A 27,745-nucleotide genomic window follows, 5' to 3' on the forward strand; every position below is an offset into this window, starting at 1 on the left:
AGACTATTTTGATCAAATTAGTATGTAATTGTGTCAAAAAAAGTCCTCTCCGAGACAGCTAATTTTTCAATATAAAACAACATGTGGTTGGTTGAAGAGAGCAACTGGACTTGCTTGACGATTCTTGAAAACGTTTCGCCTCTCCTCCGAAAGGCATCCTCAGTTCTGTCTGACTACTAGGGAGTATCCAGTATTTATTCTCTCATGGATCATCATAGAATCCGAATCAGAATGCTGATGGCTGCATTGTGGGCGGCTGATAAGATGTCATAGACACCCACCTCTGTTCAATGATGGTCGTTCCAGGTTGACAAAAATGAACGATCCACTCTGGCCAAGATGTCTGCCAGTTTTCTGGAAGTCCTTTCATACTCCCGCACCAGTCGAAGGGAACTCATCCCAAAGTGCGTAGAAACATATCTGTGAAGAAACTCAGTCGTCCAGGTACATAGTAAGTCCAGTTGCTCTCTTCAACCAACCACAGATTACTATGTACCTGGACGACTGAGTTTCTTCACAGATATATAAAATAACATGTATCTAAAATGATTATTTTCATCCTAAAATGTGGTCAAGATATTGGGACATAAATATTAGAGACAACTAACACAAAGCTTACAGCCTTATATTTAAAAGCACTATGGAAGTAGTGGATTCTGAATTGTCAAAAAAAAAAGTCCTCTCCGAGAATCACTTCATTTGTTTCTCCCAGCCCTGCCTAAAGCTACACTTAATCTTGTTATAATACAAACTATTCCACATGCCTATCTGTTCTTTAACTTGTCCTTCACTTAAAAACTGGTACAAGAACCAGTTTGAATCAATTTGAATTTTGGACCCGTGACAAACTTTGTACCCCGATTGTAAAACAAACCATATCGCTTATCCGACGTGCATGATGTCACTCTACCCAATGGAGAATGAGCGTTGAATGTGGTTTACGATATTGCATGGTTGTGAAGACATGACGTCACACACTGGCACTGATGCGAATACTCAATGAGAAAGTTTTCTGCCGCGCATGCGCAGAAGCATTTCTTTGTTCGCTGGCGGTGCCCGCAGTAAACTGTCGCAGTGAACTGAAAATGCCATAAGGTGCGTATTACAGTCGTGTTCAAAATAATAGCAGTGTGTTTAAAAACGTGAGTAAAGCTCAAAATCCTTATAATAGTTTTTATTTCCATGCATTGGGAACACTGCACATTATATTCTACATCAAAACATGAAGAAAAATGTATCAATAGTTTAATTACTTTACAGAAAATGAAGAAAAATGAATATTGGGCTGTTCAAACAAATAGCAGTGTCTGCATTTTTCATTACAAACTCAAATATTTACTGTATAAACTGAAAAAATCTTGAGGATTTAGCATTCCTGTGAATCACTAAACTAATATTTAGTTGTATAACCACGGTTTCTGAGAACTGCTTCACATCTGTGTTGCACGGAGACGACCAACTTCTGGCACCTGTGAACAGGTATTCCAGCACAGGATGATTTGACAACATTCCACAATTCCTCTGCATTTCTTGGTTTTGCCTCAGAAACAGCATTTTTGATGTCGCCCCACGAGTTTTCAATCGGATTAAGGTCCGGGGATTGGGCTGGCCACTCCAGAACTTTCATTTTGTTGGTCTGGAACCAAGATGCTGCTCGCTTACTGGTGTGTTTGGGGTCGTTGTCTTGTTGAAACGCCCATTTCAAGGGCATTTCCTCTTCAGCATAAGGCGACATGACCTCTTCAAGTATTTAGATGTATGCAAACTGATCCATGATCCCTGGTATGCGATAAATGGGCCCGACACCATAGTAAGAGAAACATCCCCATATCATGATGCTTGCACCACCATGCTTCACTGTCTTCAGAGTGTACTGTGGCTTGAATTCAGTGTTTGGGGGTCGTCTGAAAAACTGTCTGCGGCTCTTGGACCCAGAAAGAACAATCGTATTTTCATCAGTCCACAAAATGTTTCTCCATTTCTCTTTAGGCCAGCTGATGTGTACTTTGGCAAATTGTATCCTCTTCACCACTTTTTTTTTTTTTTTTTTTAACAGTGGAACTTTGCGGGGGCTTCTTGCCGATAGATTAGCTTCACACAGGCGTCTTCTAATTGTCACAGTACTCACAGGTAACTTCAGACCGTCTTTGATCACCCTGGAGCTGATCATTGGCTGAGTCTTTGCCATTCTGGCTATTCTTCGATCCAGTCGAATGGTAGTCTTCTGTTTTCTTCCACGTCTCTCTGGTTTTGCTGTCCATTTTAAAGCGTTGGAGATCATTTTAGCCGAGCAGCCTATCATTTTCTGCACTTCTTTATACGTTTTCCCCTCTCCAATCAATGTTTTAATCAGAGCACGCTGTTCTTCTGAACAATGTCTGGAACGACCCTTTTTTTTTTTTTTCAGGTTTTCAGAGAGAAATGCATGTACAACATGTGCTGGCTTCATCCTTAAATTAGTGCCACCTGATTGCCACCTGTTTTTTCACAGAATGAATGATGTCACTAATTGAAGTCCACACTGCTGTTATTTTGAACATGCCCCTTTCACTTAATTATTCAAAAATTACACAGACTCAGGAGCATACATATCATGAATATTGGGTCTGTTGGTTTTCTATGACTCTCCTACACCTACTGGTAAATTATTTGCCATGTAGTAACAATTTCTACCAAAAACTGATTGATCGGGTTAGTCATGTTGGACTGCTATTATTTTGAACACAACTGTACATGTAAAACTTCTGCGTAAGCCTCCTGTTCTTAACTTTTTGTAAAATCTATCAATTTTTTCCATCGAATGTGTATGTATTATAATAATAATAATAATGGCTTTTTTCATCATATATCAGATATATTCCATTCAGCTAGCATGATACTGAACTCGTCTTCGACTTGTTCAATATCATGCTAGCTGAATGGAATATATCTGATATACCACAAAAAAAGCCAGTCAATATTATTTAAATATACAATGAATACACAGGATATTGCACACTAACTAAACAGGACAAAAGAAGAGTACTGTATGGAGTGACGTACATGTTCCATGAACGCTGAAGTTGGTGCCTTTCAAATGCTAGCGAGTTTAAGAACTAGCACAATTTTTGATGCAACAACCATCTTCTTCATAAAGCTACTAAAAAAAAAACAAAAAAGAACAACTCTAGGAACGATGGTTTAGTGGTTAGCACAGTCGCCTCACAACAAGATCATCCTGGGTTCGAGCCCAGTGGCTAACGAGGGCCTTTCTGTGCGGAGTTTGCATGTTCTCGCCGTGTCTGCCTGGGTTTCCTCCGGGTGCTCCGGTTTCCCCCACAGTCCAAAGACACGCGGTGAGGTTAACATGGGGCAGCCATGACCTGAGGTTGGGCTGAAGTGCCCTTGAGCAAGGCCCCTAACCCACAACTGCTCCACGGGCACTGCAGCATAGCTGTCCACTGCTCTGGGTATGTGTGCGCGCGTTCACTGCTTCAGATGGCTTACATACAGAGGTTAAATTTCACTGTGTGCTTAAAGTGCATATCACGGGTAAATTCAGGAGCAAGATCAATATAATTCTCGTATTTTATATTAAACTTTGGTCAAATATGTCGTCACATTTTGCGCAATTTTTTTTTTTTTTTTTTACCTTGCGCAATACCAGAAAAATTCAGCTGAAATCAAGCCATTTGAGGTGAATTGGTCCGCCTCTGAAAAAAACTTGGCATTCGGATTTCCCGGCAAACATTGATTTTCTTGACGTCACGTGCGGAACGCCGCCTTCTGAATCCTACGTCAGCGCTGGTTTGTTTATGAGAAAACGACCTGGTGGTTTTCTGCAAATTTCTTCAACGTTATCACGTAATTATTAAAATGGTTAACAGATGTATCGTAGGAGGGTGTAGCAACACCGATCTTGATGGGATTAGTACTCATCGATTCCCACATTGCGCTCAGGTGACAATTCCATATTTCATTAGCCTGGCTAACGCGACTTCAAAGCTCTCCGAGCTATTGGTCTGGCCAAGATATTAAGCCCAACCATTTCCCAGAGCCCGTTGTTGACCCGCCTCCCTGAAATGCCTCAGTTTGCTACTGGTCGAAGCCAGAAAAGGCTGTGACGAAGCTTAAACCAATCACATCACTCTTTCCTCTGACGCATGTGACGCGACGGGGCTAACTGGTAGATTAAACTCTTACCGAAGCCGGTCGGGAGCAAGGCGAAAACGTCCTTCCTTTCTATAAACACCTCCAGGGCTGCTCTTTGCTCCGTTTTCAATGAGAACTTCCCGTTGAATGCTTGCAATACAGCATCTATGCGTAATAGATGTGGAAGCGTGAATGAAGCGCTTCCGGCATAGATTCTGTAAACAATCTATGGCTTCCGGTCGCAGTTGTACTACGTCAGTGCCTTGAACACGCCTCTACCCAGGGCCGTTGGAGATGCTCAAAGTTGATTGGTTCCCGATTTTTCGGGAGCTTGGAAGAGCTGTAGATAGCTTGCCTGGCCAGACTAAGCTCGCAACAGGCCCTCGTGTTGCGTCACGCTTAGGATGGGCGGGCCCAGGCTAATATTTCAGTGCAAACTTGCTCGCTGCTAAACTTGGTCTACACAGACTGTGCACTGAAACTGTGCAAAGCTCGCGCAGCCTGCTGATGCTTCCACACATGACGTCACGAATCTGGCTCCAGACTCGCTTGGGATTTTTCCAGACACGTTTGATTTGATTTGATTTTTTTCTGCTGTAGACAGACGGCCTTGTGCAAAATTACCCTTCTGGATGAGTGTGTAAAGGGACATACTTTCATATATATATATATATAAAAAAAAAAAGAATTTGGTCCAGGATATGCACTTTAAGTCTGTGCTTGAGTGCATGTGTGACAAATAAAGGCGGCTTCTTCTTCTAGAAGTTGGTGTTCAAATATAATTAGCCAATTTGCATATTAATGCAAAATGCTTCTGTCAAATTTCTGACCAAGTGCAAATTCACATGGTTTAAAAAAAAAAAAAAAATCAGGATTAAATCCAGATACAATCATGCTCAAAAGGTCCTGGCTGTTTTTAGTGCTCCACCACATCTATTAGTTTCGATTAGCATCACTTGTTTTTCAGTGTAATGTATGCAAGTTCTGTTAGACTAACCCTTCCTTGCAAAGTCTTGACGTTCCTGCAGTGTGCAATTTCAAACCGTATCATTAGCGTGTTCCTCCTTTTGTCACTGCCTGTTTCCTTGTTTCTACCTATTGGATTGCATTAGTAGTCTGGTATTTGCTTTTTGACTCCCCGCTTGTTTATCGTTTAGGCTTCAAGAATGTGGAATGTGTTAAAAACTTGAATAAATACGTTCGCTGAATGCATATTTCACCTCCCATTTGTAACAATTGCTTGCAATGAAAAAGGTTCTTTTCGGAAAAACAAATCCACCTCTTCTTGTAGGCTGGTTACACCCCTGATCTGTTTTGTTTGTGTGTGTGTATTACCTTATTCTCCAGGAGCTGCAGTTGCTCTTTGTAGAAAGCAGCCAGATGTTTCAGTTCAGCATCTTTTCTCCCTAGCTGTCTGGCCTTGGAGAGACGGAGAGAGAGAGAGAGAGAGAGCCAATGAGACGTAGATAAAGACACTTACAAGTGTGTAATCTCACTTCTGCTGACATTTCCCATTTAAACAGAGTTGTAGTCCATGGAGCTTTTCAGAATTCCAATGTGATCTCGTGCCCCAGCTCTAATTACTACCTCAAATTCCTGCATGCACCTTTCACTCCGCATGACTTGCTGCAATGTTCTGCAGTGTCATTCAGTCCAGCCTTGAAATTAGTACAACTTCCCCACCAATATTTGGACAGTTCGACTGGCAAAACAAATGTAGTGTGAAAGAGGCTTGAGGGCCTTCAAGGAGATGAAGAGAATTTTAGCAGTGTAATCGGCGAGATCTTAGCAGACACGTTATGGTCACAGGTGATCGGAGGGCTCGTGGAGTAGGCGTTGTGCGCGAGTGAACCTGATCTCCGATCAGCACTGATACAGAAATCAACTGCATGCTGTGTGCATTTATGTGGAACTGCCTACATCTTGCATGGCGTGTAGCTGAACGCAGCCGTACCTGAACGACAAAAAGATAGACACAATGACTGAAGCTGCCTTTAAAAAGCCATTAAGCATGCAAAGGGAGAAGAGGAAAGGAAAAAATAAAAAAGATTAAAATGGAGAACATGGGCAGAAAAGATCATTCGACAGAGAGAAATAAAATCAAGAGAGCAGGGTGTTTGGAGAGGTTAAGCCATGCATCCTATAAGTGAGACAGAGCGAGCGCATAATTCTTGTTGGAGGGGAAATTAGAACCAGGACGGCGGAGCCAAATTAAATCTGATCCCTATTCTGCACTTCATTTCACCTTTTTCTTTAGGAGTTTTTTCCCCCCTGATGTTATGCAGTGGAAACGTGTGAAGCCATTAGACCTGTCCACTGGATAGCCACCTGTACAACTGCTATGACACAAATGAAATGGCACACAATGGGCTAGCTTTTCAAGGCCACACACAAACGCATGCTTACAGATGCACACAATTACATACAGCGTAATCATACTGCTCATTTTTCTTCATTCAGTTAGTGTTTGTTGGCAGGAAGGTTCCATTCACTCTACTACGCAGATGATGTGCAATTTTCTAGCTGAATAGCTCCAAAAGTGTTGTGATGGAGGTATCATCTGTGCTTGTGTGTGCGTCTGCAAGAGCGCACGCGTGTGTACGTACACACACGCTCACACTTCCATTCTGTTATAATGCACAATGAAAACACGCCATTTGAACAAAGAGAGAGAAAAGTAAGATTAACAGGGAGCAGCTTCTGCTTACCCAAGCGTTCAGCTCAGCTGGCTGCTGTTGAAAAGCAAGGTTGGGGGAGAATTTAAAGAAAAAAAAAAAAAAAATGGGGCAGAGAAAATAAAGAGGGATATTGAAGTGTAACAGGACAACAAGGAAGAAAAAAAAGACGAGAAATAAAGCCAGCAAGATGGGCAACAAACAAGAAAGAAAAAAAAAAGATATTTGGGAAAAAAAAAATATAAAAGGGTGTAGAGAAAGAGAAGAAGAAGAAGACTTTAGGTTGTGGTATTAACTGTGCTAATATAGCTGCTAGGCTGTGTGAATTTTATCATGAAGGAAATAAAAGGGTTAAAATGGAGTGACTGAGTTATCCCGTCATGATTAAAAGGGCAGATCCCAGCTTTCTCTGCTCTAATAAATAGCAGATCATAGTGTAATTTGCACGAAAGGAGATTCTTCGGCAGACACAGACTGGCTAGGCTTATCGTCCTCGGCAATAATCCCACAGTGATTCTCATGAAAGGATTAGCAGTATTACAATACAACATTAAATGTAATAGTATTTGAGATTTCAGCACACAGATATGCAGCAAGCGCTACTTGCGCGTTCATTTCTCGGTGTTAAAGCAATATCGGCACAAAGGAAGAGAGACAGATACTACCAGAACGTTAGCAGCAGTAGCCAGTCATACTGCTTCAGACTCTTAGTCACCTTTACATACAGCAACTGTGTGTGTGTGTGTGTGTGTGTGTGTGTCTTTAAGACACCTGGAGAAGTTCAGGAGAGGGAATGTGAAAAGGTTCCATTCACTCAACTACGCCTGTGTCTTGCCTGGTACTGACTGATACTAGTGGTAACACAGCATGGGTGTTTTAGAGACAGAGACAGAAAAAGAGAACGAGAAGTTACTTCAGGTAGGCTGTTCAGCTCACGGTCTAGACTAGCTCTCTGAAGAGACAGTGCGAGAGAGAGAGAGAGAGAGAGAGAGAGAGAGACACACACACACACACACACACACACACACACACACACACAGAGATGGAGAGTGGCGAGAGAACCTGCGAGTTCTGATGCAATACAGATTTTTAATAGCATTGCAAAATTTCTATAGAATCAAACCCTGGAATTATTTCTCCACTCGGTCTGCATGCTCGTCTCGATCTGTCTCTCTCTCTGTGGAATTCCTGCAGCTGATAGGCAGCACGTTCTCAGTTCTCTGTCTCTTGCCTGGAGCAATCTCTCTCTCTGACTCACAGCTAACAAGTGAAGCAACGGCGAGCATGGCAAAATCCTGCATGCATTTAAATCTCATCAACACCTTACTCCTTTGCTCTGCCTCTGTTGCTCTCTTCCCCTCTGTTTCTCTCAGACTTTAAACCATGTTTCTTGGTCAATTTGTGTGCGCGCGCGTGTGGGGTGTGTGTGAGAGAGAGATTAGGCCACTTCTTGTGCTTGTCGCATGGAATCGCTGCTTTAAATGCCAGTCAAGAAGGTCCTAGCTTATACGTTATATAAACTACGCATTGCATTACATAAATATGATAAACCTTGTATGTAAATTTTTAAACTCCAGATTCTCATTCTTCACTCTCTTATAGGACAGAGGAACAGAAGAATAAAGGAAGCTGGATAGAAGGGGAAACATTTCAGACTGAAAGGAGCGGGGGGGGGCGACTTCTGTGAAACACTGAAAAATTGGATACGAATAGAAGTGCGATACAAGTGAGAAGACAGAGATTAGGCATAATGGGAAGAGAAACTTCAAGTCACACTATTCCTGTGTCCGAAATCGCTCCTTACTCACTATACAGTATAGGGCACTATATAGCGAGGACGCCATTTCGTAGTGCTGTCCGAAACCTTAGTAAGGATTATTTACACCCTGCATCACGAAAAGGAGTGTACAACCGATGGTCACTAATCAAGCAGTATATCCCATCATGCATTGCGGTCGCGTTGTAAGAAATCAAATTAAAAGCCTCAAATGTGATTTAATAAAAGGCAGCGGCAAAGAAGAAAGCATTCAGCCTTGATTTAAAAGAACTGAAAGATGCAGCAGACATAAAGTACTTTGTATTGATTAATGTGGGAAATACGCTCAGCATAAGATGTATTTATCACAAAAACACATGCATGTATTTATTTTGAAAACCCACCAGCCGACTCATCTGGCACGTTTTAATTGTGCGACAGTAATGACGTAAATACCAGTGCGACGGACTAGTGGGTTTTTTTTTTTCATTTTACGAATGAGCTCACTATATAGTCCTCTATATAGTAATTCCCTCTATAGGGAGTAGTGAATGAGTGAGGGATTTCAGACACAGGGCAGGTTTCATTTTTAACTGAATCTTATTGATAGATTTATATGGGTTTTGACTTGGGTAAGAATTTCCTCAATAGATCCAAATGTTCTCTTTTTCATGTCGTGCTTTGGTGGCTTTTGTTTGTAAAATTGATCAAAAACCCAGTTTAGTAAATGAAAGTTCACGTTAAAAGATGGCATTAATTGCATATCTTGTATCTCTCTGATAAATATCAGAAAATCTTGAAATAAAACCAGAAAAGAATGATAACATTTTCACGTTAAATTTATTTATGCAGGGATGTTTTTCTCTCTTTCGCTTTCCCCCTACTGTTAATCATTTATTTCTAACTGGAATCGGTGTTGTGCGTGCTTTAATTTACGCCTCTTTAAAATTTTTTAATTGTCGGATGTTCACACACTTGCGCCTGTGAATTTTTTAATTGATTTTATTTGAATAAATCAATTCAGCTAGCGGTATCAAAGATAAATCCACACAAATCCTACATTTAACCACTTATTTCTGAAATATTATACAAACCAGACTTTCCTAAAAATGGATTGACAGATGGACAGACCAACTGATGGCAAAAACTGTACAACTCCAAATCAGAAAAAGTTGGGACAGTACGCTGGAATTGAAATTAAACTTGAAAACAAAAAGACTGTAAACAACCTTTAGCCTGTATTGCACTCAAAACAATACAGGTCTTAAGGTGTGCAACAGTATGGGGTCGTCGGGGTCATATTTTTCATTTCAAAATTCACTACACGTTCTCCATTGGGGACAGAGTGGACAAGCACCCTCTTCGTCCGCAGCCATGCCTTTGTAATATGTGCACAGTATAGTTTTTCATTGTCTTGTTGAAAGATCCCTGGAAAAGAGGTCATCTTGAAGGTAGAATGTGTGACGCACCAAAATTCCTCCAGATTCAATTGAACCGTTTAATGATATTATGCACCGCAGAGAGTGAAATACCCAAATCCCTTTGTATCTTTTTTGAGGAACACTGTTTTTAAACCTTTCAATAATCTCTCCTTCATTTGACGACAACCTGGAGATTCTCGGCCCATCTTTGTTCCTCAAAGACTAGGCCTTTCAGGTGACATTGGGCATACTTAACCTGTGTTTTCTCTCTCTTCTCCCCCTCCAATCTGTCCCTCTGAGTTACATGTCAATCCTGAGATCGAGACGCTGACCACCTCTGCTCCTCGGATCTGCCTGATCCATCCTGATGCCCTATGTCTGGTTGGAGTCTCATGACATCACTCCTGTGGAGGACGGCCCCATATGGACAGTTGAAAGTCGCACTTGTGCCCCTTTTCCACCAAAGCAGTTCCAGGGCTGGTTCGGGGCCAGTGCTTAGTTTGGAACCGGGTTTTCTGTTTCCACTGACAAAGAACTGGCTCTGGGGCCAGAAAAACCGGTTCCAGGCTAGCACCAACTCTCTGCTGGGCCAGAGGAAAGAACTGCTTACATCAGTGGGGGGGCGGAGTTGTTAAGACCAACAACAATAACAAGACCGTGAAAGATCGCCATTTTTAAGCGACGAGAAGCAGCAGCTGTACAAACGCGAAGTCATCCATTATTATTGTTGTTGCCGCTGCTGCTTCTTCCGCATTGTTTTTGCTTCGATATTCGCGCCAAGGTTTATGCAAACGTAGCGACGTAACTGACGTATACAGTGACGTAATGACGTATACAGCGACGTAATGACGTGGCTTCCCTTAGCACCGCGAGCTATGGAAAAGCAAACTGGTTCTCAGCTGGCTCGCAAGTTGAACGAGTTGTGAACCAGCACCAGCACTGGCCCCGAACCAGCCCTGGAACTGATTTGGTGGAAAAGGGGTATTGGAGGACGCTTTGGACACTTACGGTAATGCTTTTATGGCTGAGGACTACAGTTGACTTGCTAACTTTGGAACTGCGGTTGTCATGAACAGTTTTGCACTCAAGTTCCCATTAATGAGCTTATAACAGCAATGAAACTGACTTCATGTTAAAACTGTTAATGTTGTCTGTTGTTGTCCAGGTGAGGATTGGTTCCCTTTTGAGTCTGGTTCCTCTCGAGGTTTCTTCCCCGTGTCGTCTGGGGGAGTTTTTCCTTGCCACCGTCGCCACGGGCGTGCTCATTGGGGATAGATTAGGGATAAAATTGGCTCATGTCTTGGGTCATTCAGATTCTGTAAAGCTGCTTTGGGACAATGTCTATTGTTAAAAGCGCTATACAAACAAACTTGACTTGACCTTTCCTGGATGCTGATTTTGTACCAAATCATGATTACAATCACCTGTTGACATCACCTGTCTCAAATCACATCATTATTTAATTGTTTTACCTCATTACTAGCCCTATTTGCCCTCATCCCAACTTTTTGGGGAATGTATTACAGGCCTGAAACACAGGAATGGATGTATATTAGCAAATGAAATGAAGTTGACCAGACAAAACATGAAATATCTTGGCTTCATGCTGTCTGCAAGTCAAAGTAAATTTAGAAATCACGGCTTTCTTTTTTATTTGTATTTTCCATACCATCTCAACTTTTTCTGACTTGGAGTTGTCGATAGCCAGCTTGAGCTCCTGAATATAAACATGGAAGTGACACATTTGTATGGCAAACAGTAAGGAAGCTACTGAAGAAAATCTATTCCTGACAGTCGAACTTGTGACTCTGAAACCATTTAGATCATTTCCAAAACTGAATTAGTTCATTTGCTGGTTACAATGATAATTCCATATAAATCCTACAAACAGTCAACCACTCATCCTTGAGATAACGCACTAACGAGGATCTCGGACTGACGCAAGACCAACCTGAAAACATAGTACCTCCACCACCTAGCAAAGGAGGTATAAATCTATTGGAATAAATTATTTATTTGGATTTGTCCTTCAGTGAATAATTTCACCTGGATACTGAAGACTAGTATTTAAGAACTGCCATCGTACTCAAACACTATGATGCTCTTACTGAACAGCCTTTAGTTTGTACTGATTGATTTAATTATAGGATATACTTATAGAAGAGTGATGATTCATAATCCCCCTTTCCAGTGTTACTCAAAGGAGGATGGGGTCCCTTTTGAGTCTCATTCCTCTCAAGGTTCTTCTTCATGTTGTCTTAAGGAGTTTTTCCTTGCCATTGTCACGGGATTTCTGTAAAGCTGCTTTAGGACCAGGTTTATTGTTAAAAGTGTGATACAAATTACATTGAATTTTTAAAAATATCAGTCAGTCGGTGCCATCTCTAGTTAAAATACATACATATTATTTACCAGCTGGGAGGTCCGTATCGTGAAATACCGTGACCGAGGTCTTGAAAGTACTGACCGACGCCCTCTGGGCTGAAGTCAGTATTCAAGGCCGAGGTCAGGGTATTTCACCATACGGCCCGACCTTAAGCTGGTAAATAACATTTATTTTTTTCTTTACCAAATTCTAACAGAAAACGAGAGCGCCCGAAAGGGAGCCACCATTGAATTTGAATCCTCATTCACGGCTGTAATGCAAATGGCTTCCTCCTCGGTATACAAGTGCACTTCCATGGCAGGAAAAAACTACATTTTGCCGCCTATGTAGTCCCCTATTTATACAAATAGGAGTCATTCAGGATTCAGCCATGTTTTTGCTCGGCGTTAGCAAGTTACAGGTTTTTAGCTTTCTCCTGAAATGTTTTATTTTATTTCTTCTTCCTCAGGGTAGTAAAACTCGCTTTCCCTGTGAACACTGTCGTTATCGCTATCCATGCTGTAAAATTTATGCTATTTTGAATCCTCATTCACGGCCGTAATGCAAATGGCTTCCTCCTCAGTATACAAGTGCACTTCCATAGCAGGAAAAAAAAAAAACTACATTTTGCCGCCTATGTAGTCCCCTATTCATACAAAATTGAGTCATTCAGGATTCAGCCATGTTTTTGCTCGGCGTTAGCAACAGTTAGAGGTTTTTAGCTTTCTCCTGAAATGTTTTCTTTTATTTCTTCTTCCTCAGGGTAGTAAAACTCGCTTTCGCTGTGAACACTGTCGTTATCGCTATCCATGCTGTACAATTAATGCTATTCTCCTGAGAAATGCTGGCAGAAATTTATAAGATTTTTGATAATCTTATAAATAAATCTCATCTCATTATCTGTAGCCACTTTATCCTGTTCTACAGGGTCGCAGGCAAGCTGGAGCCTATCCCAGCTGACTACGGGCGAAAGGCGGGGTACACCCTGGACAAGTCGCCAGGTCATCACAGGACTGACACACAGACACAGACAACCATTCACACCTACGGTCAATTTAGAGTCACCAGTTAACCTAACCTGCATGTCTTTGGACTGTGGGGGAAACCGGAGCACCCGGAGGAAACCCACGCGGACACGGGGAGAACATGCAAACTCCGCACAGAAAGGCCCTCGCCGGCCACGGGGCTCGAACCCAGACCTTCTTGCTGTGAGGCGACAGCGCTAACCACTACACCACCGTGCCACCCACATTGTACATAATACACTGTTTTTTTTGTGATTTTATTCTTTTTGTAATTTTATTTTCTTGCTCTTTTAATGTACCGCTCTTCGCCCTTCTCATTGCCCTTCGGGGATAAATAAAGTTTTGTCTAAGTCTAAGTCAAACCCAGCGGCCGGCGGGGGCCTTTCTGTGTGGAGTTTGCATATGTTCTCCCCATGTCTGTGTGTGGGTGCTCCGGTTTCCCCCACAGTCCAAAGACATGCGGTTAGATTAATATGGGATGGCCTTGGGCTGAGGCGCCCTTGAGCGTTTACCTTAACCACTACACCACCGTGCCGCCCCATAAATAAATCTTATAAAAAAAAAGAAAGATAAATGTTGACAAAAAATGCTCTCTTATAATCTTATAAATAAATCTCATCTCATTATCTCTAGCCGCTTTATCCTTCTACAGGGTCGCAGGCAAGCTGGAGCCTATCCCAGCTGACTACGGGCGAGAGGCGGGGTACACCCTGGACAAGTCACCAGGTCATCACAGGGTTTGTGATGAGCGAGTTTGTTGTTGTGAACGAGCGAGTCGCCAGAGGTCCATCACCGGGGTCTGTATCGTAGGATACGGACCTGCTCGCCAGCCAATCAGAGCGCAGGATTTGATGAAAACTGCACTGCGAAAAAAATAAACAGTTATTCTTACGGACAGAAGACGCACGGAAAACATCTCGTTTCCTAATGCAGGTTTGTCGATGAGAAAAGTAGCAAAAAAGTACGCAAAATACCTGTGACAATCACTCAAAAACCACTAGCTAGCTAGACTACCTCCGTAGGTCTGCTTGCCTTGGATTTAAAAAAAAAAAAAAAAAAAAAAAGACTAATGCTGCAGCATAGCATTTTTTTTTTAACCAGCAATTTTTATCACCACCATCACTGGCGACTAATATCGTCTCCTGTCTAACACGATCATACAGTGAGTGTTCGGACGTGACCACTGTATTTAGCGTACTAAATAAAATGTGACTATGAAATGGTTGTAATGCTACATTACAGCAGGCAGAAAGAGGTGGAAAGAGCACTGCCTATGAGGGCAGGTAAACAGAGTCGGTTCCCCTGTCGTGACAGCCTTGAATATCGCCTGTAACCATGACAACCTCAGAGAAATATTTCAGTGTTATCTTTGTTGTTCCTGATCGATTATTGTCCACAACTTTGTTGTATTCTGAAGATCTGTATGGATTTAATGTGCAATTCAATATATATTTTTGTGCAATTCAAGCTTGTTGGCAAGCCTCTCGGGTTTTTTTTTTTTTTTAACGTGATGTCAAAAACCCACTCGTTGCTTCTTGTTCCATTCAATTTTTTTTTCTGAGCAAAGATCCAACAGTAAGGTTTCTTGTTAAATATTATTCAAGGTAGAATCAGCATATGATGGGACTCATGCCATGAACAGTGTCCCATCCTGTCCCCCATCCTCTGCCAGCCAATGATGAAATGAGACCTACTAAATGTCAGTGTGCAATTCGAAATGAAAGCCCTCCTGTAATTAGTTCCACATTTGGCATGCCTGTTTACTCACTCGATAAAATGTAATATCAAATTCAACCCAATGTAAATTCCAGTTGCATGATGTTCATACAGTTTTGCAGTTCGGGACCACTCCTTTACATTCCAACACTCAAAAGCACAATGTGAGGGGAAAAAAAAAAAGAAGAAGAAATAAATCAAATGCTTCTGCTACCATCTAGTGGTGAGAAAAACGTCCGTGACACACCCAGGCCATGAATGACCATGCGGCAGGAACTCTGAGGCAATCTGATCAGGCTTTGAGCTCATCACAAAGTCTCTCCGTTACAACTGGTCATGGACGGAAATGTCCCAGTAGCAGATAATATGACCACATGAGCAGCAGCTCTGCTACAAATGTAAACATTAACTAGTATTGACAGCCCTGTCTGTGGATGAGCAAGCTAATATAATCAACCGCCGTGAATAGCCTCATTACAATCCTGCACCATTATAGCAGACAAACTCAAGGATGGGAAGAAATGTTCTGCACTCAATAACCATTACGCTCACTTAAAACACCAGGCAGAGAACAACATGAAGCAAATCAATTTTCAGTGGGCAGAGAAATACAGAGCACAAAGACAGACAGACAGACAGACAGACAGACGGAAGGAAGGAGGAGAAAAAAACAAACAAACCACACATCGAAGAAAAGCATCGCGAGCTTGGCTGACCACTGGAGGATCTTGCCATGTATTTTTAACTTGGTTCAAACAAAGTGAGTTGTGTGTGTGTATGCGTGTCTGTCTTACCAAGTTCTGCACATTCTTCTGCTCCTCTTTGGTTCTGACTCTTTCTTGAAGAACAGCAGGGTTCACATCGTCTCCCACAGACTCTTTCTCTCTGCGGGTGATGCGTGCCAACTCCTCCCTCAGCAGAGCCTGCTCCAGCTCGAACCTACAGCCCACACAAAACACACACAACAATAACCACCTTCATTACAGAGTAAAAGTCTGCACGAGATAACACACCTCAATGTTCCGGGAACTAATCCTGAAAATGCTCGACTAGCTGGGTCAGTTCCAACAAAGATAACAGGATACTAGAACACTTAGTTAGTCTAACCAAGCACCCCAGACGTGACCCGTGTCACGATAATATATCGTTTGGATACCATATCATATCAAGGCCTGGGATCATGTCAGTAGAATATTAGGAGCTTTAAAATCTGATGGGGAGGATTCATATTTATTGTTGCGCAGTGATACAGCGTAGTGATCTTAAATAAAAACAATATCTTATGGCTAAACTACACTCGCCTGCCCTCTTTGTTTGCTAATTGTTTACTGCCTAGTCTCTGTATTGCAGGTGTCTCTGTTACAGGACTACTGGGACACATTACTAACTAGAAGTGAGATCCATTAGGTGGTTTTTTTTTTTAAAAAAAAGAGAGGTAGCAATGCTGTTGCAGGATTTCAGAAACCGGAGCACGTTTCAAATACGAGTCAGTCATTTTCCACTAGAGACTCTATAAAATTGCACAGACAGGATTTACTGCATTAAGGTTAGGTCCAAACTTTTAAACAGACACGGTCCACAGAGAAATTATACTCCAAATTTCCTACAGCCACTATATTAGATTAACGAGCGCTGACCATACATACTGCTTTTCAGGTCCCATGCTATGGACGCTACACAAGCCTAACAGACGGAATGGTGGGGTTTCTCAGTTATTTTGCACGTAGAACAACAGTCATTCAAATATTTTCACAGAACGCCCAATATGATAACGATTACCTAATAAGTAAAATTTCATTTACAAACTTGCTTTAGTTCTCTCATTAAATAAATCAGCTTTATTTATATTAAAACACTCAAAAAATATTGACTAAAAATGCTCTTACAAATATGCAGATTAAATATCAGCAGGAGGTTTAGGAAGTACTAAAGTGGAACCTGTTTCAGTTCAAACCTAAGAGCATCGTCAAACCATCATCAGGCCATTCAGAGGAAACGTTAAGTCCCAAATTTTCCGGTGCTGCTATACTTAACCAATCACAGTCATTGCTGTCCCCAGGAATGCCCTGACTGGCTACAGGCAAATGGAGAGACACCAAATGCAGCTGCAATGAATCGACTGAAATTATCAAAGCAATATCTCATTCTCATCTCATTATCTGTAGCCGCTTTATCCTGTTCTACAGGGTCACGGGCAAGCTGGAGCCTATCCCAGCTGACTATGGGCGAAAGGCGGGGTACACCCTGGACAAGTCGCCAGGTCATCACAGGGCTGACACTTATGGCCCTTTTCCACTACCCTTTTTCAGCTCACTTCAGCCCGACACGGCTCGCGTTTCGACTACCTCAGAGCAGCACGACTCAGCTCACTTCAGCCTTACTCAGCACCCAAAACTCGCACGGTTTTGGAGTGGGGCTGAAGCGAGCCAAACCGAGCCGAGTGGGGCTAGGGGCGTGAGCAGACACTCCCCTGTGCACTGATTGGTGAGGAGGAGTGTCCTCACATGCCCACACACGCCCCGCGAGCGCGCTGGGATCTGTAAACACCGTAAACCCGGAAGAAGAATTATTACGAATTACGAGAATTTCTGAAGCCTTATGCGCCTCGCCTCATCTATACGCTCTTGCCAGTATCTGTTGGCGTTGTCGGTGACAACAAGCCACAGCAGCAACACTAACGACTCCATGTCCTCTATGTTTATTGTTTACTATCTGGGTTGTGAGACTACCGCTTAAAAGGTCACTGATGTCACTGTTTGCGCCGCCTAACGACATCACGTGACGTCCACCCACTTTCGCTAACTCCACCCAATGTGTCCACCCACTTCCAGCCAGCACGGTTCAGCGCGGTTGTAGTCAAAATGCAACTCCAACAGCCCCGCTCAGCTCGACTCAGCACGGCACGGCTCAGCCCAACTCAGCCGCGTTGGTAGTGGAAAAGCGGCAATAGACACAGACAACCATTCACACTCACATTCACACCTACGGTCAATTTAGAGTCACCAGTTAGCCTAACCTGCATGTCTTTGGACTGTAGGGGAAACCGGAGCACCCGGAGGAAACCCACGCGGACACGGGGAGAACATGCAAACTCCGCACAGAAAGGCCCTCGCCGGCCACGGGGCTCAAACCCGGACCTTCTTGCTGTGAGGCGACAGCGCTAACCACTACACCACCGTGCCACCATCAAAGCAATATCAGATTTACCAAAACTTCCCACTCAAACAAATTAAATGCCATTAATGGAAAATTTCAGATTGCTGCTCATGTTGACTACAAAGTACTCTATCTCACAGCACGAAGGTTCCGGGTTCGAACCCAGCAGCCGGCGAGGGCCTTTCTGTGTGGAGTTTACATGTTCTCCCCGTGTTTGCGTGGGTTTCCCCCCACAGTCCAAAGACATGCAGTTAGGTTAATGTGGGGTGCCCTTGAGCAAGGTACCAAACCCCTGACTGCTCCCCGGGCGCTCTAGTGTAGCTGCCCACTGCTCTGGGTGTGTGCACGTTTGTTCACTGCTTCAGATGGGTTAAATGCAGAGGATGAATTTCACTGTGCTTGAAGTGTGCATGTGACAAATAAAGGTTTCTTCTTCTTCTTCTATAACGGGGATTATAACTGACGAGGGAGAAAATCTTTGTCTATCTCTGATCGCCTTAAGTTGCTGTTTGCTCGTGGGTCTTTCTGCCTTCAGTTTTATCTTCAATAAGTGAAAAGCATGCTTAATTGGTTTGAACTACTCGGCCATTTAAGAACATTCGAGTTCTTTGGTTGCTTTCGCGGTACGCTTTGTGTCGTTATCAATCTGTACTGTGAAGCGCCATCCTCTCAATTTTGCAGCATTTGACTGAACCGGAGCAAAAAACATAGCTCTATGCACTTCTGAGCTCATCCTACTACTTCTATCAGCAGTCAGGCCAATAAACACCAGCGACCCAGTTCCACTGGCAGCCATACATGCCCATGCCATAACACTGCTTCCACTAGGTTTGACAGATGATGTGGTATGCTTTGGATCATGAGCCTTTCCTTTCTTTCTCCCTACTCTTCTCTCCCCATCATTCTGGGACAAGTTAATCTTGGTTTCATCTGTGCAAAGAATCTTGTTCCAGAACTGCGCAGGCTTTTTTTTTTTTTGCCCAAGATAACGTTTCCAAGCAAAATCTAATCTGGCCTTTCTGGTCTTGAGTGTTGCCAGTGGTTTGCATCTTGACGTAAACCATCTGAGTTTACATTCATGAAGGCATCTCTTGATTATAGACTTGTAGACAATGACAGGCCTACCTCCTCAAGCATGATCTTGACTTGGCTATATGTTGTGAAGGGTTTTTCCTTAACTCCTTCTGCAAAAGAATTCTGCAGTCATCCATTTTAGTCGTCTTCCAAGCCGTTTAGTATTGCTGATCTTGCCAGTGCATTCTCTCTTTTTAAGAATGTACCGAATTGTTGATTCGGCCACCTCTAAAGTTTCTGCGATCTCTCTAATTTTTTTTTTTTTAACCCCCCAGTCGAATGATGGCGTCCTTCACCTGCATCAACACCTCTTTGGGCTGCATATTGAGAGTTCCCATGAACAGCTGCCAAATACAAATTCAACACTTGATATCAACTCCAGACCTTTTATCTTCTTTGTCATGAAACTACAAGGAAACATGTCACACCTGGCCATGACATTACATTGCCCAAATACTTTTGAGCCTGTGAAAACGGAAGGACTATAATTTGTCAATGGTTCGACTATTTTGATAAACCCCTTGAATTAAAACTGAAAGTCTACACTTCATCACATCTGGCTTACTTCACTTCAAATCCATTACGGTGGTTTACAGAGGCATCCATCCATTACCTGTAGCCACTTATCCTGTGCAGGGTCGTAGGCAAGCTGGAGCCTATCCCAGCTGACTATGGGCGAGAGGCGGGGTACACCCTGGACAAGTCGCCAGGTTATCGCAGGGCTGACACATACGACCATTCACACTCATGGTCAATTTAGAGCCACCAATTAGCTTAACCTGCATGTCTTTGGACTGTGGGGGAAACCGGAGCACCCGGAGGAAACCCACACAGACACGGGGAGAACATGCAAACTCCACACTGGCTCGAACCCAGGACCTTCTTGCTGTGAGGCGACAGCGCTAACCACTACACCACCGTGCCGCCACAGTGTACAAAGGCTAAATTTACAAAAACCTGTAACTGTCCAAATATCTATGGACTCAACTGTGTATATGTTTCAAGGGCCAGGCAAAACATTTTCTACTGTATATAGTTCTAAAAATTACAGGTTTTAATGAAATTAAATATCTACATCGTTAGCATGTACAAGGTGCGATCAAAAAGTTGCAGGATCGTTCCTGTTGCAAACTAACGGAGCGCAGCAAGGTCTTGCGCATACAGCAAGTCTGAATACCATGTGACATCACGCTGTCAAGACTGGGACCTGCGCTCCACCCATTTGTGATTTCCGCAGTGCGCAAGCATTTGTAATCGGCAACGGAGACACTTGGAAAACGTCAGCAATCCTACGGCAATGAAGCAACGAGCTGCACAAGGTGCTTTGAGTGGCATTTGTGCTTCAAGAGGAGCAGAGCGAAGTCCACTGGAGGACAAAGTTCTGCCCCTCTTGACGCACGAATGCCACTCAAAATATCTTACACAGCTCATTGTTTCATTGCCGTAGGCTTGTTGAAGCATTTCCAGGATCTACGTTGCTGATTCCCTGAGTCGGACACAGAATTTGGTGTTCGCTCCGTGGTCCATAATAAAATCTCAAATTCACATGTTCATATTGCCACAAAAACTTGTGAACACATGTCCCAACGTCGACAGCTCAATGTCACGCGGCATACAGACTCATGAGAGTTACCGCTTGCCCCTGCTGCCCGCATCTCTGTTTGCAAATGGAACAATCCAGGAACTTTTTGATCACACCTCGTATCTAAACCAGAAGTAAAGCTTATTCAAAGCATAGATTTTTAATGCCCTATATGGCCAAAAGTCTGTGGACACTCGACCACCACGCCCATATGCCCGAACTGTTCTAAAGCACATAACTGTATAGGATGTCTTTGTTGCTGTAGCATTAGAATTTCCATTCGCTTGAACTAAGGAGCCCAAACATGTTCCAGCATGGCAATACCAAAGCAAGGTCCGTAAAAACATGGTATGCCAAGGTTGGTATGGAAGAATTCAACCTCAACCCCACTGAATACATTTGGGATGGACTGGAAGGCTGACTGTGACCCAGGACTTCCTGCCTGATCTCAGTCCCTGACCTCGCTAATGCTCTTGTGGCTGAACGAACACACATCCCCACAGCCACGCTCCAAAATCTAGTGGAAAGCCTTCCCAGAAGAGTGGAGGTTATTATAACAGCTAAATCTGGACTGGGACGTTCAACAAGCACATATGGGTGTGATGGTCAGATGTCCACAAACCTTTGGCCATATGCATACCTGCCAACCTTGAAAAAATTTTATGAGTACAATTTTACAATTTCATGAGTACCCCCCGCGTCAACCTCACCCCAACCCGGCGCGCATGCGTCCCCACAGACCACAACCAGCAGACCAAAAACACACTTTCAATCCAGTTTTATTGATTGACCTTGGGAACATAGTCCAGTTTTGTAAAACATTCCTATTGATAGACTTTGGGAAACTGTTATTGATGGCTCTTGGGAACTTCCTTCCGTTTTGAAAAGCACAACAAACATTAAATACATGTGCAAATGAAATGAAATTAAACCAGAGCCACTCTTTCAAAATAAATAACACATTAAATTAATACAGTATGTAAAAAAGGCACCTTCAACACAAAACATGGTATGCACAAATTTCCCATGCAATATTAGACTTTTGCATTTTTTAACATGTTGGAAGTATACTGCATTATACAGTAAAAATATTGCATTATACAGTACACTGCAGTATTTTGTAGTATGCCTTTTTCATGTGCAAACTATTGCATTTGCATTCGAAATATTGCATTTACTGCAGTAATACTGTAGAAAAAAGCATTTGATACTGCAGTACCACGCAGGTTTTTTCATAAGAGGGGTGACCAATTTTCGACTTCACATCATCTGCAAACATTCTAGGCTACCACTGACAGAAGTTAGCAACTGCCCTTAAGATATACAACACGCTACGTTTTGTTGAGCACATCAATAAAGTGGTACTTATCATAGTGATTCAACGAGAGCGCGAGAGGAATTGTAATCAGGTTTCGTTGGTTACCGCATCTATTATGCAACCTCGAGTGACGGCTTCCAAGTTAAATGAAGAACTAGCCTGTACTGTTGGTGGTGTAAATGCACAAAATAACGGCTAGGAAGCTCGAGTACACGTGAAACACAACCGTTTCTGTTACAAATATAAAAACGACGTCTCTAACCGACGTTTCAATCCCCGACTCGCTCTAGCCACCTGGCTGCACCGCTGCACTCAAGTCAGAGACGCGAAGGAGGAAGGGGAGCGGGTGAAGAGGGCAGAGCCACACGCTCTGGAAGAGGGGCGGGGGGATTGGGCAAAGCGTCCCATTCTGGCTTTGAGTTTTCTCACAGATCAGCGGTATCAACTTGAGCGAGAACTTGACTGAAATGCGAGTTCGGACGATACGCGTACTTTTTAATGTGAAAACGTACAGTCGTACAATGAGGTCAAAATTCGTAGCGGCTACTCAAGATGCGTAGAGGTCGGCAGGTATGCATATAGCGTACCTGGTTACCCTCAAAAGTGCAGGAGCATCAAGGACATTTTGACAATTGGCATCCGATTACGCAAAAAAAACCCATTAGTTTCAGTATGGCATGCAGCAATCCAAAAACATTCATCGTGTCAGGAAATCACATTTAACTACGAAGGTCTTAGCAATCTTTAGACAGAATAAATATTTTTAAAGCACCACATCTGATAAAAAGGTTATATGATTAAAAAGTAAATAAAATCATTTCCGTGCTTTTTTTTAGTGAAATAGTTATGATTTCTTAAAGTTCAGGTATTCATATACGATTTAACTATAAAAAGCATAATTTTTACGTTGGGTTTTTTTGGCCAGAATTCAGCCATAGAGACTTGCAAGTTTTCCCAGACCGTCACACACTTGCATCCATCACCGGATAGTGAAAGTGCTGGGTTTAACATCTGAATTTCCATCTTTTCAGCTTGGAAACAGAGAAATGTTCAAGAGAAAAAGGCTTAATTTTTGCTTAAGTTAACATGACCTGAATCAATTATCTGATAATGACTGGAGAAGACACGCTGATGGCACTGCATTAGCAGGTATAAGATTCAACGGATGACAACCGAGGCACACATTTTTCGACACCAGGGAATATCAGTGTCGAGTAGCAAACTGAAGCAGAAAATGAAAATATAATGGCAATTATGTCAAGAGAAGAAAAGCATGCCTGGGAGATTTTAATATGATCCACAAATGATCTATATATTTTTGCTTTGCTTTTACATTACCGGCAATTTCTGCTCGTCACAGATGAGATCACTACAGACTACCACATAACCACGGCATAGAACCTCTAACCAAACCAAACTCCTACAGACCCCCATCATCCCAGTTCAGACTCTGTTCATGCTTCAAACACACTTACTCACTCTCTCGGGGCTGGAAAATATTACTGACCGTTTTCTTAGCTCCTCTGGCATCTCAGCTGAAGAATGTCCACCTGGAGCTGTAAAACATGCCATGAGTGCATTATATGAAAAAAAAAAAGAAGCACCACACCCTTCATCACTGTTGTTTTATGAGTAAATGGCACAGAAGCAGAAATTACATTATGACAAAGTCGTTGAATAAACAGAAAGAAAGTAGTGTCGAGGGTGAGGTGGTGGTGGTGGCGGTGAATACCTGGGTCAGGCTTCCGACTCTCTGGTTTTGGGGACTGAGGTTTTTCTGAAGAATGGCTCGCCTCCCGCATCCTTTGACGAACATCTTCAGACAACTGAAAGCGCACACACACAAATTCACACCGCTGCTCTTAGTCTCATCTCTGCGAGAACAGCAGCCCTACTGCAGATTCAATTACTGAGCTCCAGTAACACTCACTCACCCTTTGGCAGTTCCAAATTTAATCTAGTAAAATGATCTATGAAAATGCTAAAACAATCTATTCCATTGTAAAATGAGGCTCGCATGCATTTCATCTTCCATTCAATATTCATTCATTCATTTTCATTAACTGCTTTATTCTGGTCAGGGTTATGGCGCATCCAGAGCCGATCCTGAGAGACAACGGACCTGAGGTGGAAATATACCCCAGTCCATCACAGTCCATCATATACGCACACATTCACACCGAGAAGCAATTTAGCAAAGCTATTCCACCTACTGATTTACGGGAGGAGGAATACCCACTGCACCATGTCACCCTTTCGCCTTACACTTGCCTTTCATGTCGTAATTCACCAATTTGCATCTGTTATTTGTTTATTGGCGCTACGGTGGTGTAGTGGTTAGCGCTGTCGCCTCACAGCAAGAAGGTCCTGGGTTTGAGCCCCGTGGCCGGCGAGGGCCTTTCTGTGCGGAGTTTGCATGTTCTCCCTGTGTCTGCGTGGGTTTCCTCCGGGTGCTCCGGTTTCCCCAACAGTCCAAAGACATGCAGGTTAGGCTAATTGGCGGCTCTAAATTTTCCATAGGCGTGAACGTGTGTGTGGATGGTTGAGAGGAGAAAACCTCTATAATAATCCAATAGAAGGCAACAGGAAACCATCAGAGCGGCCACGTCACTGTAGTGATGTGCCAAAATGGATGGATTTATTTCTTTATTTTTCTATAATAGATAATTGTCCTGTTTTTATTCATTATTTCAGTAGCATTATCGCCTCACTGCTCCAAGGTCCCTGGTCCAATCCTGAACCGTTTCGATCTGGTTTTGCACTCTCATGTTCACATGGGTTTCCTACAGTTTCCTCCCAAAAACATGCTGGTGGATCGGCTACCTAAAATTGCTCCTAAGAGTGAATAAGAGTGTGTGTGTGTGTGTGTGTGTGTGTGTGTGTAGGGGGGGATGCAATGGACTGGCATCCCATCCAGTGTGCATCCACCTCATGCCCAGTGACCCTGGAATAATGCTGTGTTCAAACTCTGACGAGGAAAACTCAAAGAAAACAACTTGGAATTCCTGATTTGAAACAGGATGGTCTCCTCGAGTCCGAGTTCAGCAAAAGACATCAAATTAGCATGACTGCTCAGGCATCAGCAGTAAATAAAATAGCATTTCTTCCCCTTAAATGAGCTACGCTGTATACACTTTAGCACTGACTTTAGATGAACCCACATACAGACATATTTGCTTGTTAAATCGAACACTGACAACACAGTCCACTGTTTTGAGGAGACAAATATACATCGCTCATTACAGTTAGGCAGCTGGCTTGTCGCTAACAAAAGATGAACATGGAGATGTCCACGTTTTCTCCCCACTCTGTAGCTCGAATGCAAAGCAGCTAGTGAAGGTGAATGTATGTTACTCTTGTTTTTTAATCACTGGTTAATTGAGAGCATTAATTTACTTGCTGTATATGTGTGTGTATATACATCTCATCTCATTATCTCTAGCCGCTTTATCCTGTTCTACAGGGTCGCAGGCAAGCTGGAGCCTATCCCAGCTGACTACGGGCGAAAGGCGGGGTACACCCTGGACAAGTCGCCAGGTCATCACAGGGCTGACACATAGACACAGACAACCATTCACACTCACATTCACACCTACGCTCAATTTAGAGTCACCAGTTAACCTAACCTGCATGTCTTTGGACTGTGGGGGAAACCGGAGCACCCGGAGGAAACCCGCGCAGACACGGGGAGAACATGCAAACTCCGCACAGAAAGGCCCTCGCCGGCCACGGGGCTCGAACCCGGACCTTCTTGCTGTGAGGCGACAGCGCTAACCGCCGTGCCGCCGTGTGTGTGTGTGTGTATATATTATATATATATATATATATATATATATATATATATATATATATATATATATATATAAAAATGTTTTTCTTCTCATGATTCATCATGATTGTTGTCTACAATTATGTTCATAGCCTGTGTTTTTTGGTCACTTTACACACACATTCCATCCTCATTATTTAAGTTATACTGTGCAATAACATTCACTACCTGGTGCAATATTTCTACTTCAGGTGAAGTACGACTCTTAAAGTTCCACTCTTATTTTGTTGTGTACATTACATACATGGCTCGTGTTTTTACTCTTATACATAGATGTATACAGTTTTTTTCCTATTGGATTTTTTTTATACTTTTATTGCACTTTTTTTTTGTTACTGTCTATTCCTGACTCTTTCCAATCTGTGAGCTGCTGAAACGTAAATTTCCTCACTGAGTGATGAATGAAGTTTATCACATTTTAGAATTAAAACCCCGATTCCAAAAAAATTGGGACAAAGTACAAATTGTAAATAAAAACAGAATGCAATAATTTACAAATCTCAAAAACTGATATTGTATTCACAATAGAACATAGACAACATATCAAATGTCGAAAGTGAGACATTTTGAAATTTCATGCCAAATATTGGCTCATTTGAAATTTCATGACAGCAACACATCCCAAAAAAGTTGGGACAGGGGCAATAAGAGGCTGGAAAAGTTAAAGGTACAAAAAAGGAACAGCTGGAGGAGCAAATTGCAACTCATTAGGTCAATTGGCAATAGGTCATTAATATGACTGGGTATAAAAAGAGCATCTTGGAGTGGCAGCGGCTCTCAGAAGTAAAGATGGGAAGAGGATCACCAATCCCCCTAATTCTGCACCGACAAATAGTGGAGCAATATCAGAAAGGAGTTTGACAGTGTAAAATTGCAAAGAGTTTGAACATATCATCATCTACAGTGCATATCATCATCAAAAGATTCAGAGAATCTGGAAGAATCTCTGTGCGTAAGGGTCAAGGCCGGAAAACCATACTGGGTGCCCGTGATCTTCGGGCCCTTAGACGGCACTGCATCACATACAGGCATGCTTCTGTATTGGAAATCACAAAATGGGCTCAGGAATATTTCCAGAGAACATTATCTGTGAACACAATTCACCGTGCCATCCGCCGTTGCCAGCTAAAACTCTATAGTTCAAAGAAGAAGCCGTACCTAAACATGATCCAGAAGCGCAGACGTCTTCTCTGGGCCAAGGCTCATTTAAAATGGACTGTGGCAAAGTGGAAAACTGTTCTGTGGTCAGACGAATCAAAATGTGAAGTTCTTTATGGAAATCAGGGACGCCGTGTCATTCGGACTAAAGAGGAGAAGGACGACCCAAGTTGTTATCAGCGCTCAGTTCAGAAGCCTGCATCTCTGATGGTATGGGGTTGCATTAGTGCGTGTGGCATGGGCAGCTTACGCATCTGGAAAGACACCATCAATGCTGAAAGGTATATCCAGGTTCTAGAGCAACATATGCTCCCATCCAGACGACGTCTCTTTCAGGGAAGACCTTGCATTTTCCAACATGACAATGCCAAACCACATACTGCATCAATTACAGCATCATGGCTGCGTAGAAGAAGGGTCCGGGTACTGAACTGGCCAGCCTGCAGTCCAGATCTTTCACCCATAGAAAACATTTGGCGCATCATAAAACGGAAGATACGACAAAAAAGACCCAAGACAGTTGAGCAACTAGAATCCTA

At 42.8% G+C, this 27,745-nt stretch overlaps 1 protein-coding gene across 1 annotated transcript in view; it reads right to left on the reverse strand.

Moving 5' to 3' along the window:
• Window positions 1–27,745, reverse strand: part of LOC132885150 (MICOS complex subunit mic25a-like) — a 97,684-nt gene that overhangs the window by 57,515 nt on the left and 12,424 nt on the right. The window contains exons 2-5 of the mRNA XM_060919494.1: window positions 23,952–24,045; window positions 23,727–23,775; window positions 15,884–16,028; window positions 5,467–5,550 (exon numbers count right to left, since the gene is read on the reverse strand). Of these exons, the coding sequence (XP_060775477.1) occupies window positions 5,467–5,550; window positions 15,884–16,028; window positions 23,727–23,775; window positions 23,952–24,045 (372 nt within the window). The remainder of the gene's footprint in view (window positions 1–5,466; window positions 5,551–15,883; window positions 16,029–23,726; window positions 23,776–23,951; window positions 24,046–27,745) is intronic.

The sequence above is a fragment of the Neoarius graeffei genome, chromosome 4, assembly GCF_027579695.1.
Source record: "Neoarius graeffei isolate fNeoGra1 chromosome 4, fNeoGra1.pri, whole genome shotgun sequence".
Lineage (NCBI taxonomy): Eukaryota > Metazoa > Chordata > Actinopteri > Siluriformes > Ariidae > Neoarius > Neoarius graeffei.